Source organism: Nansenia antarctica (assembly GCF_963989245.1).
Source record: "Nansenia antarctica genome assembly, chromosome: 5".
Lineage (NCBI taxonomy): Eukaryota > Metazoa > Chordata > Actinopteri > Argentiniformes > Microstomatidae > Nansenia > Nansenia antarctica.
The window spans coordinates 9,182,024-9,195,917 of record NC_137690.1 but is presented as its reverse complement, the minus strand read 5'-3'; the positions used below and the strand labels follow the sequence as shown (position 1 = coordinate 9,195,917).

The 13,894-nt window shown below is 43.2% G+C and overlaps 1 protein-coding gene across 1 annotated transcript in view; it reads right to left on the bottom strand.

Moving 5' to 3' along the window:
* Positions 1–13,894, bottom strand: part of LOC308157355 (collagen alpha-1(XXVII) chain B-like) — a gene marked incomplete at both ends in the record, with an annotated part of 60,833 nt that overhangs the window by 8,965 nt on the left and 37,974 nt on the right. Inside the window, 18 exon segments of the mRNA XM_080530902.1 lie at positions 1,233–1,286; positions 1,536–1,589; positions 2,038–2,091; positions 2,281–2,313; positions 2,315–2,335; positions 3,720–3,773; positions 4,116–4,160; positions 4,334–4,378; positions 4,801–4,854; positions 9,055–9,108; positions 10,515–10,568; positions 10,780–10,833; positions 10,998–11,051; positions 11,214–11,258; positions 11,493–11,546; positions 13,194–13,238; positions 13,506–13,559; positions 13,800–13,853. Of these exon segments, the coding sequence (XP_080387028.1) occupies positions 1,233–1,286; positions 1,536–1,589; positions 2,038–2,091; positions 2,281–2,313; positions 2,315–2,335; positions 3,720–3,773; positions 4,116–4,160; positions 4,334–4,378; positions 4,801–4,854; positions 9,055–9,108; positions 10,515–10,568; positions 10,780–10,833; positions 10,998–11,051; positions 11,214–11,258; positions 11,493–11,546; positions 13,194–13,238; positions 13,506–13,559; positions 13,800–13,853 (882 nt within the window).

Sequence of the window (13,894 nt, the reverse complement as noted above, 5' to 3'; positions counted from 1 at the left end):
CCCAGACATCAGCTTGTCAAATCAAATAAACTAGATAAAAGAAGGCATATAGATACCCCAGAGCAAACGGATTATCCTGACAAACAGAAGAATTAAGTATTCAACCAGGGTGTGGCAAATATCGGAGGACGGACTCATTGTAATGCATGGAAATAAAATGAGTAACGGTATCAAACACACAAGTTTGATAGTATTCATCATTCTATTCTACGTCCTCCGATTTCAACCTCCACCCGCCTCCTCGGTATCGAACAGAATGTCGACATGGATACACAGGTTTACTCCTACTATAGTACAGTTCGTTAATCCTCAAACTGTGTTAGGAACTGTCTTAGCTCCCTATGCCAAAGCTGTTTGCAGATCTGCAACCCATCCGTCTAACAGCCAACGTAGCTGGCTCAATAGACCAGGAAGAATCCTCCGTGCGCTTCTCTGTATTTAGAACTGTACTTCGCTCTCTGCGCCTGCCAGATTGGAGAGCTCAGAATAGTCCAGCTGTCTATTTTCACTCAGCATCAACAAAATGCACGTCCAGCTGTACCACAGCCAGAATCAACAATGCCACACTTCTCTCCGACACCAGCGAAAGAATATATCTGTGTCTTATTCATCCATACTGTATGAATTCCATTGGGAACTTTTAAACAGAGCTTACAATGGTTACAATTGCTCTGTACAATCTATTGTGAATAGCTGTTTGAAAGTGTCAAAGTTATCTACGAGTAGTCTGTGCTCGGTTTGCGCCCAATCATGACATGCATATCTGTGACAGATTTTAACACACATTTGAGTATAGTTCAAACAGTACAGGTGCAACTCAAAAAATGTGAATATCGTGTAAAAGTCCATTCATTTCAGTAATTCAACTTAAAGGGTTAAACTTAAATATTATATAGACTCATTGCATTGTACATATGCATGATTATACTTTTCAGAGGGCTGACATTTCTGTATTTAAAATCCTTTTCTTATTGATTTCATGTAATATAAAACAGAGATATTTAATTTGGGGTTTTCATAAGCTGTAAGCCATAATCATCAAATTTATAACAAATAAAGGCTTTAAATATCTCGCTTTGCATGTAATGAGTCTATATAATATCTAAGTTTAACCCTTTAAGTTGAATTACTGAAATAAATGAACTTTTGCACGATATTCAAATTCTTTGAGTTGCACCTGTATGTCTCAGATCAAGTGCATAGTGAATATTGGCAGAATATTTCACTCTCACCTTGGGGCCATCAGGTCCACCTTGTCCAGCCTCACCATCGATCCCAATCTCACCCTGAAGAGAAGAAGGTTTTAGTGGGGTAGTGGTGGCCTAGGGGGATAGTGAGTTGGGCTGGTGATCAGAAGGTCATGAGTTCTAGTCCCACCTGGGAACACCACCACTAGTGTGCTCTTGAGGTAGGCACTGAGCCCTAAGGTACTCTAGGGAGACTGTCCCTGTAATCTCTACAATCTCTAAAGTCACCACAACAACCGCCAATCAATTATCACCAACAGATGTACAAGTGATCTCTGGGATACCTACCCTTTGGCCAATCAAGCCTGGCTCCCCGACGCTTCCAGGAAGTCCGGGGGCGCCCTGTCACACAGGACAATAGCAGACTAAAAACAAGGATGTTTACCATTTCAACACATTCTATAGCCTACAGCTGTACATATAGGCCTACACCAGTGGAGGCTGGTGGAGGTAGAAATCGGAGGACAGGCTCATTGGAATAGAATGAGGCATGGTAACAAACACACAAGTTTATGTACAATTTAATCAAGGGTCTCAATTTAATCAAGGGTGTCTCAACATTTCACTTTTAATGACAGACTCGCATATCTGCAGGGGAGACTAGTCTACGCATGATATATAGTATGTGAGTCTGACATTCAAAGTGAAATGTCAAACAAAGAGACCCTTGATTAGAGACCCTTGATTAAATTGTTGAATACATGAACTATCTTCCGACTTATAAGTCATCTCTGTATATGCGATATCAGTTCTTATTGAGTGAAAGAAAAATGTGATATTGATCTCTTACATTCTCTCCTTTTTCACCCGGCAATCCCAATTCCCCAACCTTTCCAAGGGGACCCTGTCAGAGACAAATAACCATTAACAACAGTGCTGAAAACAACTGGAGTTGTTTATCCCCTCATTCACACCAGAGCTACCAGATCTGGTTTGTAAGACTGTACCAGTGGAACCAGCACCACAGAAAATGGAGCTATTACAATGAGACACAAAACCAGTCGCCATGCTCAAGAGGTGGGGTGGTACTCACCTTCAGTCCCATCTCTCCCAAACGACCCAGTGTTTCCTGATGTCCCTGACGGTCCCTGGGATGAGAGGGCAGAGAATTAATACGTTATATCTATATATCATAGTATAATAACCACGTAATAATACAGTTCAATGTATATACAGGGAATGTGCACACATAAGTAGTACAATGTGTATACATGAATGTTACTATGGTGTAAGTAAAGTATATGCAATGGCGTAGAATGGTCTATGGTTATGTAATTGTGTTGTGGAAGCACACAGATAGCACACTGTATAGTAGTAATGATCGCATTTCTATCTTGTCTTCAAAGAATGGGACCAAAAACCAAAGAAACATGCATTGGCAAAGACAGAGGAAGAAGTGAAAGGTCTGAGATTGGATCCCTCTGCTGGAGACTTTAGAACAGGGGAGCCAAGGCTTCTGACACAATGAGACAGGAATAGAGCTGCCTCTGCAGAAAGCCTAGAGTAAATCTTCCTGTCTCAATCTTACTGTCTGTCTGTCTGTCTGTCTGTCTGTCTGTCTGTCTATCTGTCTGTCTGTCTGTCTGTCTATCTATCTGTCTGTCTGTCTCTGACCTATTGTTCTCTCTCTCTCTCTCTCTGTCTTACTGTTCTTTTTCTCTCTCTCTCTCTGTCTTGCTGTTCTCTCTCTCTCTCTCTCTCTCTCTCTCTCTCTCTCTCTCTCTCTCTCTCTCTCTCTCTCTCTCTCTCTCTCTCTCTCTCTCTCTCTCTCTCTCTCTCTCTCTCTCTCTCTCTCTCTCTCTCTCTCTCTCTCTCTCTCTCTCTCTCTCTCTCTTCTCTCTCTCTCTCTCTCTCTCTCTCTCTCTCTCTCTCTCTCTCTCTCTCTCTCTCTCTCTCTCTCTCTCTCTCTCTCTCTCTCTCTCTCTCTCTCTCTCTCTCTCTCTCTCTCTCTCTCTCTCTCTCTCTCTCTCTCTCTCTCTCTCTCTCTCTCTCTCTCTCTCTCTCTCTCTCTCTCTCTCTTTCCAGGCAGCACCATATGAGGTGCCAGGATGAAGAGTAGGGAATGTGCACACATAAGTCTCGAAAGAAATGTGTGGACATGTTGGGATCATTCCACCAATCCAAGTGACTTGGGCACTGCTCTGCAACACATGCCTATGCAGATATGCAGGCAAATTGCCACTATCCATACAATACATTGACAGGACATTCTGTCGGTTTCAAATACCACAGAACCACTCATGGCAGGTGGAGTATCCAGAACTAACTGGACAGAGTTAGTTCCCTTAAAAATAGTTAAGGGACACCAGATGACTCCTGCCTTGAAGGTGAATTATCATACAAACCTGATGTTTCATTAAGCGTTTGGATCTACAGAATTTAAATACAGGAAATAACACCCACGACCCAAGCCCAGAGACACTGGGGCCAAGGATTTTGGAGATGAAAGATTTAGACATAAAAAGATCTCACCGGCTCTCCCTCTATTCCTTTAGCCCCTGGTGGTCCTGAGAATCCTTGTCGACCCTAAAACAATAATAGCCACTGAATTAAGACCACTTTCCAATTGATATATACCATACATTTACATTTTTTCCAAAGCGACAAGTACATTTGACTAAGTAAGTGAATCATCTATCCACCAGTCATAGCAGGAAGAATTAATAATAATCTAAAGTAGATGTCTCAGGAGGGACAGTTAAGGTGTAGCCTGAAGAGATGGGTCTTCAGTCTCCCACTGTTAACTATAATGTTAATTATAATGTCCTAACCTAAGCGGTACCTAGGGGCTCTCTTATCCCATCTAGAATGCCACCATTATCCCACTGCCCCTAACCCGTGTCCGACTGTGTTAGCCCAATGACTTACTGGAAATCCTTTAGGCCCAGCTTCCCCTGGTTCACCAATCTTCCCCTGGAGCCAATTAACACAAGACAAGAGTACCGGGGCACATTAACGACGACTTGTTTACATGTTGAACACTGTGTACATTAGAGCCAACTATGGTTCTAGGTTATTAACCAAAAGTCTACTTGTGACCAAAACACATTCTTAAAATTGCTTGACAAACTTGATATAGCTCATACCATCTCCCCAGGGAAGCCCAGTTTTCCTGGTGGACCATCATGACCCTGCAAAAAGCACATTTGGACGTATCACTTACAGCCCCACACAGAACCCAAGAACTCCAGTCATTGTGAAAGAATGCCAGTAGCAGTTTGTTTCCAGTCGCTTTAATTAATCAAAAATAAATAAAATAAACAATAAAAAAAGATCCAGAGTTGGCAAATTAACTGTCACGATACGATTCCTTAGATAATAGAAATAATTAAAGGCCTGTCAACACTTTTATCGTTTTTTTTTATGAAGACATTAAAGTACCCATTCAAAACTTAAGCCACAACAAATGGCACATTACACAGTGCTCGTATTCTCTGTTGTTCAGTGGGGGAGTTGAAGTCATAACATTCCGACACTGAAGTAGGGCAATAGAGCAGAGCGACGACTACCAGTTTGACCTCTGAACTTTGAACTCCATTCTCCCCATCCTCACCTTCACTCCAACTGATCCTTTCTCTCCAGCAGGACCATCAGGACCCCTTGGGCCCTACAGGAGAGAGAGAGAGAGAGAGAGAGAGAGAGAGAGAGAGAGAGAGAGAGAGAGAGAGAGAGAGAGAGAGAGAGAGAGAGAGAGAAAGAGAGAGAGAGAGTACAATGAATATAAAGTGTTCACATCTTTATGAAGTGCCCTTCAGCAAGAGAGGCTTTGAAAGGCAATGAGCTATGAGCTACAACATAAATATTTATGATAAAACCATTTGAGAAATTCTTAAAAAACAAATCCCATCTGTTTAGCCATTTCCCAAGTGTGTGTGGACAGTGAGGTTAACTAAGAGGTGTTGAAGCCTATTGTACAGCACATACTGAAGAACCTTGAAGTCTCTTTCCATGATTACATTGGACCAATGTGTTACAACCATAATCAACTCCCCTCTATCCACACAGGATCTGTCCCGGCTGCCTTTAAGACAGCCAGAGTCAAGCCTCTTCTCAAGAAAACAACTCTTGACCCGTCTGCTGTCCACAACTACAGACACGGTATCCCTTGTCTCCTTCTTATCTAAAACCCTTGAACACGCTGTGTCTAACCAACTGTCTCACTATCTCCTTCAGAACAACCTCCTTGACCCTCACCGTTCTGACTTTAAGGCTGGGCACAACTGAGACTGCTCTCCTTGCTGGCTCCGAGGCCCTCCACTCTGCTCAAGCTTGCTCCCTCATTCTTCTGGAACTGTCTGTCTGCTGCCTTCGACACAGTAAACCACCTAAACCTCTCTCTTCACCGTCTCAGAAGAGGGCATCTCTGGCTCTGCACTCTCCTGGTTTGCATCCTACCTGGTTGATCGTTATTACGACACTCAACTCTTCCTGTCTTTCCCCCCCTCTGACTCACAGGTGGCAACATGTGTCTCTGCGTGTCATTTCTGCTTGGATGTCATCTCACCACCTCAAGCTCAACCGTAACAAGACTGAGCTACTCTCCACTCGCCAATACTTCTCCATCACAGTAGATAACTCTACAGTGACCTCCTCCCAGACAACCAAGAACCTTGGGGTGATCCTCAATAACCACTTATCCTGTGTGCCGATTATCACAGCGACAGCTTTCAGATTCTTCCTCTACAACAAGGGTCAACAATTACATTTTTCCAAGGGCCAGAATCATACACTGTGGAGGCCGGACTTAAAACAAATATATATATAAAAATAAATAATAAATAATACAAATAATTTAAATAATAATTTACCATTTAGAAGACGCTTTTAATCCAAAATGATTTACAATTAGAGATCACAGGGACATTCTCCTTGGAGTATTTAAGGCCTACTCACTATCCGCTAGACCAGACCACCACTATAAAGCAAGCAAAATGTCACTCTCAAAGAACCTGCAGTTTAATGAAGAATGGACTGACAAGGACGCATTCATCTTGCCACAGTAATGCTAAACCTGTATGCCTCTTCGGCAAAATATTTGCCATCACAATTACACAAGGCATGCAGCTTTCAAAGAGTCATACCCTGACCAGGCAGAGGCCTGTCTCAGAAAAATTGCAAACTTGAAAGCTGGATATGCACATGCCAGTGGAATTATTAAACGAACTTTAACTGAACAAGAGAGGGCATTCAGTGCACAACCAGCGAAGCAAGGTTGCAGCTTTGTGAATGAGGTAGGTCTGACTCCTCCAGGGTGTGTAGGCTACTCGCCAATAGTAAGCTGACAGATGGATTTATAACATCTTCAGGTCGAACGCATGTACTGAGAGAGGTAGGCCAAATGTTTTGGGGGTTGCAAAAAAAAATGCTAGATATTCTAAGTACCAGAGTGCATTTTGTTTATATTAATATTAATATTATAAAAAGAAACAACCCAAAAAAATATGTATATTCTGCAGGGCCGGATGGGAAGCTTTGGACGGCGGGCCGCCTATTGGTGATCCATGCTCTACAACATCAGAAGGATACGTCCATTCCTCACCAGAGAAGCAGCTCAACTCAGTGCAGACACTGGTCATCTCCAGCCTTGACTAGGCTAGGTAACGCACTCTTGGCCGGGCTCCCCACCTCCTCCATCAGACCTCTGCAGCTAATCCAGAATGCTGCCGCCTGGTGTTCAACATCCCCAAATTCTCCCATGTTACCTCTCTCCTTCGCACCCTTCACTGGCTCCTAGTAGCAGCAGTCGCGCTACTCGGTCATAACCTTTCACCGTCCTGGCACCCCGCTGGTGGAACGAGCTTATCACTGCTGTCAGGACTGCAGAGTCGTAGACTGAAGATCTCTTCAGGCTACACCTTAACTGTCCCTCCTGAAACCTCTCCGCCCCCTCTACCCCCCTGTACAGTTTCTGTACTGTAAATAATAATTTAAAAAATTAAAATACAAAAATAATTCTTTCTTCCTCTAGCATGTTTGACTGCCAATGGCCTCTGGCCCAAGCAAGGATATAAACAATCTGCGATGACTGATGTATTTGTTGTAAGTTGCTTTGGATAAAGGCGTCGGCTAAATGCCAAAAATTCTAAATATAAATCTCAACATCGCACACACACAGAGCTATGAACTTTGAAATATCAAAGTCCTATTGCTGACTCATCCATGCCCTTTCAACATGACAAAATCAATCAGACTGAAATTCCTATGATGGCTGTGAGGATCCTCAGAATGTAAACAAACTGCAATCATCCTTGATCAACTAAACGGTATTCAATGGCGATGCCTGGCCACATGGGATATAGATGCCATTGAGTGAGACTGAAGGAAGCATGGTCTGTAAAACTGGGGAATATGCCGGGCCTATGGAGCCATGACAGTGAATACTTTACAAAGCTTGTGAGGCGATGGCATTACTTAGAACCCTAAAAACAGGGAGTTCCAATAGTCAAAGTAAGATCCACCCCATGCTGATTGGAAACTGCATTGCACAAGAACAGAAAGATAGTTTGTGGGAAATTAAACAGACTGTTTCTTTTGGAACAGATATAACGTCCCCTCCACTCCTTCAATACACTGGTCCATTCTCTGTTATGGCAAGGGGAGCCAGGATCAGTTCTGCATCACATCCATTTAACCAGACCATGAGCTTCTCTTGGACTGTCTCAGTCTTGCATTCATATCATCTCTGTAAATGTTCTGGCTCTTGGTCTTATGCACCGTATATGGAGAACTGAATGCATGGTTGAGAGGCCAAATACTCAAGGTGACTATGGCTTGGAAATCACACTTGTAGAGAGATACATCACTTGATTATTTCAGAGACTTTTGGGGTCCGAAATGAAGATCATCTGAGACATGAAGGGTTTGAGTCCTGAATGCTTTGAGTCAATGATAGAATTGTGTACACTCCCTGTTCCTGAGACCTCATTCAAACCACACTCACCAAGGCCGTCCAGGTTTGTCCCAAGTTTTAACGATTTGCCAGAAAGCACATTAGTGAACAAAGGAAGCTTGTAAAACGATCCAATCTGTTTGTGTTTCACCCGGGTGTATTGATGCTCCAGTATCAGCTCGTTCGGACAGATCTTTGTTGGTGGTGCTTTACTGATGTAGGGAGATATCACTGTTTCATTGTTCCTGTTTGGAGGCATCTCTGACCCAGCAGCAGCTGGTGATCATTTAACTATCATTAACAATACAAAGAAGCTTGAGATGGCTTTGGGTCATCTTCCCAATAGAATACGTTGAGGAATGAGTATTTTCCACAACTTAATATGGCGGCGGGGGGGGGGGTTTAATTGCTTTGATCTATGTGATTTAATTTTACAGGCCTCAATATAATTTTCTGCTATTATAAGTAATTAAATATGTAATCTAGGATTGCTTACTGCCACTACTTGAAAGACTGATGCAAAATGTCTATCTATAATTTGCCTCAATTACAGAAAATATATTAGATAGATCAATCATGCAGTCGGAGAGTCTGCAATCAAGGGTTATTTAGTGAATTTAACTTTATTGTTCTTTCATGGGTTGCCTCATGCAGGCATAACTATACTACATCTTTGGTCTGCAGACTTCCGTCGACAATAACACCAAATCCATCTTGTGTGAAAGGATTCAAATGGGATATGTAGGAATATATAATCCTTATAAGGCTGAATCCGAACTCCAGGCACATACCTCAGGCTTTCACCTAAATCCTGCATTGAGGTCAATGACAGATTTGCTCCGAACCTGCAGGTCTCAAATTAGGATTTGGCCCATAGTGCATGAAAAGAGAATTGGGGGATAACATGTTGTTCCTTACCCTCCTCCCCTTGGGTCCTCTGATGCCACCGAGTCCACGCGTGCCAAGAGAGCCCTGTAGGAGGAAAAGCAGAAAACACACCTTTAGACAGACTACACTATGACTACACTATGACTACACTATGACTACACTATGACTACAACTACACTACAACTGTACTATGACTACACCATAACTGCATTACGGGGCGGCTGTGGCGCAGGAGGTAGAGCTGCCGTCTAATGAACGCAAGGTTGGCAGATCGGCGGTTTGAGCCCCGGCTGGCCACATGTCGAAGTGTCCTTGGGCAAGACACTGAACCCCAAATTGCTCCCAGTGAGCGGGCCGTCGCCTTGCATGGTAGTTTGCCGCCATTGGTGTGTGAATGTGTGTGTGAATGGGTGTATGAGAGGCCGTTGTAAAGCGCTTTGGATAAAGGCGCTATATAAGTGCAGTCCATTTACCATTACGACTGCACTATTACTACACTATAACTACATTATGACTACACTAAGACTACACTATAACTGCACTATGACTACACTATGACTACACTCAGTCCTCTCATGATACTGGTGCTATTGTAGACGTCCTGGATGTTAGAAGATATCACCAGTGGAATGTTACCATTGATACCATTCCTCATTCCATTCCATACATTACAATTAACCTGTCCTCAAACTTTCTGATTTCTCCCTTCACCAGCCTCCCCGGGACATCACTCAATCCTTCCACGATCTAGACGCCTGTGGTGCATTCATTCTATTCCAGAACATTCTTTATCTTAATCCTCCCCTTTGAACCTTGATTTAATCTAATGATATTTAAGGGAGACCTGCCCAAAGGAACGTGTGTTCATCTTCCAGTAGAGATGGATATACCTCTTCTAGAGCTTTGACAGCTAAATTGGCCCCTGTGTCTGTCTGACTGCCATTTCTTGTAACGATTTGTATGTTCGTACTCCGGATGGGACAGCAGGATGGGAGTTGCATTTAGAAGCACTATGCCAGAAGTGATAAAGTTTACAGCTGAGAGGACAGGACTCTGTCATGACGCATCAACATCAACACAACAAAATGCCCTGAGCCATGTCTCCTGCCTCCTCCTCCTGGGTGAACCGCACTAGGCTCACTAAATCAGACTCCGACATAACAGTCAACTGTTTGGGAAGTAGCTGTGTGTGCATTTTTGCTCAAAATCTCCCTTGGCAAAGTGTTCTAGTGGGACTCACTCAAACAAGGCAACAAACACTTAGCTAAGCCAGACAGACAGAAACCAGGGTAAAAAAAGAATCCTGTCTGGCCAGGAGAGACACTTAAACAAACAGCCACACAAAACCCAGTGCTGCTAAATTGTTGTGCCAAAGAGGACACATGTTTTTGACTGAAGATCTTACAGGGCCTCAGGCATGGCATTGTTTTGGCACTTTAAAATGCCACCATGTCTCCGAATTAAGTATTAGCATTACATGCTGTACTTACTGGGATCCCTGGAGGGCCAGAGGGCCCGCAAAGTCCAGGTGTTCCCGGGTGACCCTGAGAAAACAGAACATAATAACTCATTAAGACATTCATCGTGGATAAAAAATAAAGAAATCTAGTTTTTCAACAACTCTAAGGACTGTCAATAGGCATCCTACTTTAGACCTATCTCATCCTCTCCAAGCCCCACATCACACACCCTACAGTACCCATTTAAAGTTGAATGCCCCTGGGAAGAGAGACGGGGTCCAGACTTACTCCTTACCATCGCCCCCTTTTCCCCTGGCGGTCCAGGTGAACCCATCTGCCCCCGGTCCCCCTGAGAGAACAAACGCCACAATGAGGACCCTATCGTACTGTAAATCACACAGGACACTAACAGAGGAAAACTGAACGGGAAGATGTATTGAACAAGGGCCTCTTGAAATATGACACCACAAGTGAATAGTCCTTGGGTAATGTGTAATATGATGGGGGTCTAACCTTTTCTCCTGCGAGGCCAGTCTCTCCAACAGGCCCGATGAAGCCAAAAAGCCCCTGAAGAACAAGACAGGAAAACCCACAGTCAAAGTCCTGAACTTACTTACACTGTGTCCTTTGGAGCAGGCTATGGCAAAACACACACACACACACACACACACACACACACACACAAACACACACACATAAATACAAACAGAGAGAGAGAAAAGCCTTTACCCTCTCGCCAAGCTTTCCGACCTCTCCAGTTATCCCGATCTCGCCCTGCAGCAACAAGACCAAATCATCATCAAAGCATTTTATAAACATATTCAGACTTTGTGCTGATCGGTCAAAATGTGCTTAGAGGCCAGCTACCATGTTAAGAGACAATTAACTTCTCATTTAAATGCACACAGTTCAGTACATTGTGGTGGAGAAAGAGAGCAAGGAGAGCATGTTCACTAAGTATGACAGTGATAGGCTTCGGCAGGGTGGTGCATGCAAAGTGTATCTGACCTTCAGTCCTTCTGGACCGGTTTTCCCAGGGAATCCCTGCCTCCCAGGTCTGCCCTGAACAGAAAGCATAAATGACCCATAGGACTGGACCCCGACACTGCCTTACAATACAGGCCTCAAAACAAAAACCTCAAAACACACCATATACTGTAATCACCATGTTCCTTGATGATGCAATCTGTAAGTTGTCTGTCCTTTGTGTACCCTTTTGCCTCTTCTAGAACTAAAATAATATGTGTTCAATATAAGCCAATCATCAGAGCGCAGTGCCCTTGCTAAGACCCCATTATGTTGTGCCAAGACGATACTACAGATTGCACCTTTAAGGAGAACAATGGGAACAATCTGAATTCAAGGATTTTTTTATGACTGGAACAATGACTGAAAAAACTTGTATCACACTTATCAAGAAAACTATTAGTTACAGTATAATGACTCATTTCGCTGTAATGTCTGATCCTATTGTCAAAGCCCTAATGCCTCAAAATCAGTCCCACTTCATTTCTTGGCTTATTGCGTAAAGTACATGTGTGTCCTGGCGACGGACAGTAATGTTACTTACTATCCTTCATCAATGCAACACAATCATTTACATCATCAGCTGTTTCTTATTGCCTTGTTAAAACATCACTGAATCAAATGTGTTAATTTTCAATCATCAGTTTGTGGTCTCTGTCTCTCTGACTCAACCATTCATTTCCATTCCCATTTTTATAATTGATAGGCTCTGTCATGGTACAACTCCATTCCTAATGTCAGTAGGGGGGGGGGAGCCGTCTGTGTGACTAGGGTTGGAATAGTTTGCTTCTATAGTTTAATCTGGAGCGGCTCCAGACTAAAGCGTTATCCAGTCTGTGATGGTTAGGCTAATGGGATGACTCTGTGGACAGATACAATATGATGGAATCTTAAGATTAGTACGGACATAATCAGAGGTTTGGCCTTCAGAGCTGCTTTACAGTAAGAGAAATTAGGAGTCTATCCCCCCACATCCAGATGTTGACGATTACTCAGAGTAATGGATCGAAAATCTGACTTTGGCTTTAACAATCTCACAAAGTGTTAGGCAAGCAAGCCCAGAGACATGACTTAAACATTCCATAATGTGTTTTCATAGATTTATTCGACACTAGTCGCACACCAAAAGCGTGACATTTCTTTTATTTTTTATACAATACCCCCAGAAAGTAACACCTTTAAAAATAGTGCAGAAAACATACCTCTTGGATCTGTATCTTAAGCCAAAGAAACCATCATATCAAAATGACTATATCTGACTGCTAGGAAATGTCTGGCTGTATTTTCGTTGGTTTAAAGCCATAAAGCAACATTCGTTCTCTTCCATCTCAAACGACAGGGTTGTTTTTCAATAGATGAGCACCTTTTGACAGAGCCCATCAATTACCTGACCAAAGCGGAGCCACACCAGCACAATGGGAGCGATGGGAGTCATCTATCAAAAACACATGGACAATGGACTGACAGCACCTCCCAAGTGCTTATGGTATATCTCCAACCCGATCATAGTGATTGTGCTGAATCTAAACCTACCTGTGGTCCGTGACGCAAAAGTATGCAATAGCCTTCTGTGTGGTGAACGTTGGGTTTTTCATGGGCTAACCAAAGCAGTGTTATGGCTGTATTTATTCTTTTTTATTGGCTGTTGTGCTTCTGAATTTGAGCTATCCAATCAGCACTCACCTCCGGTCCTGTGGCTCCAGGAGGTCCAAGTGGTCCTCCATCACCCTGTCAACAGAGGATCACAGTGGGTCAGGAGTCTGAAGTGTTAAACTGTCCTGTGCTACGTGGCCTTGTTAGGTCATCATTATTATATCTTGTATATGAAAAGATAAACAAGGTCTCCACATGACATTAATGGATTTGGTCATGTACATTTCAGGACATCCTCAGGAGTATTCTAATACACTGTATGTACATATTCTAATACACTGTACTGTACATATTCTAATACACTGTACATATTCTAATATGTACATTTCTCTACATTCTCACCTCTTGTCCGCCCGTTCCTCTCGGCCCAGGTAAACCTCTGTTCCCTGGCTTCCCCTGAGGATAATAACATAGTATGTCACACTCTGATACTAAACACTGTATAGCAGGAGAGGCTGGTGGAGGTAGATATTGGAGGACGGGCTCATTGTAATGCACGGAACGAGATGAGGAATGGTATCAAACCCGTGTTCCCATTCCATGCATTACAATGAGCCCGTCCTCTCCTACCTTCACCAGCCTCCCCCTGCTGTATAAGATGACACTAGTAGATATACAGTGTTCCCGTATACTGACCTTTGGCCCCTCTGGGCCATCGTGACCTGGTGGGCCGATATCTCCAGGGAAACCCTGGGAACAACCAGAGAACAGATGGTCATTACCTCAGAATA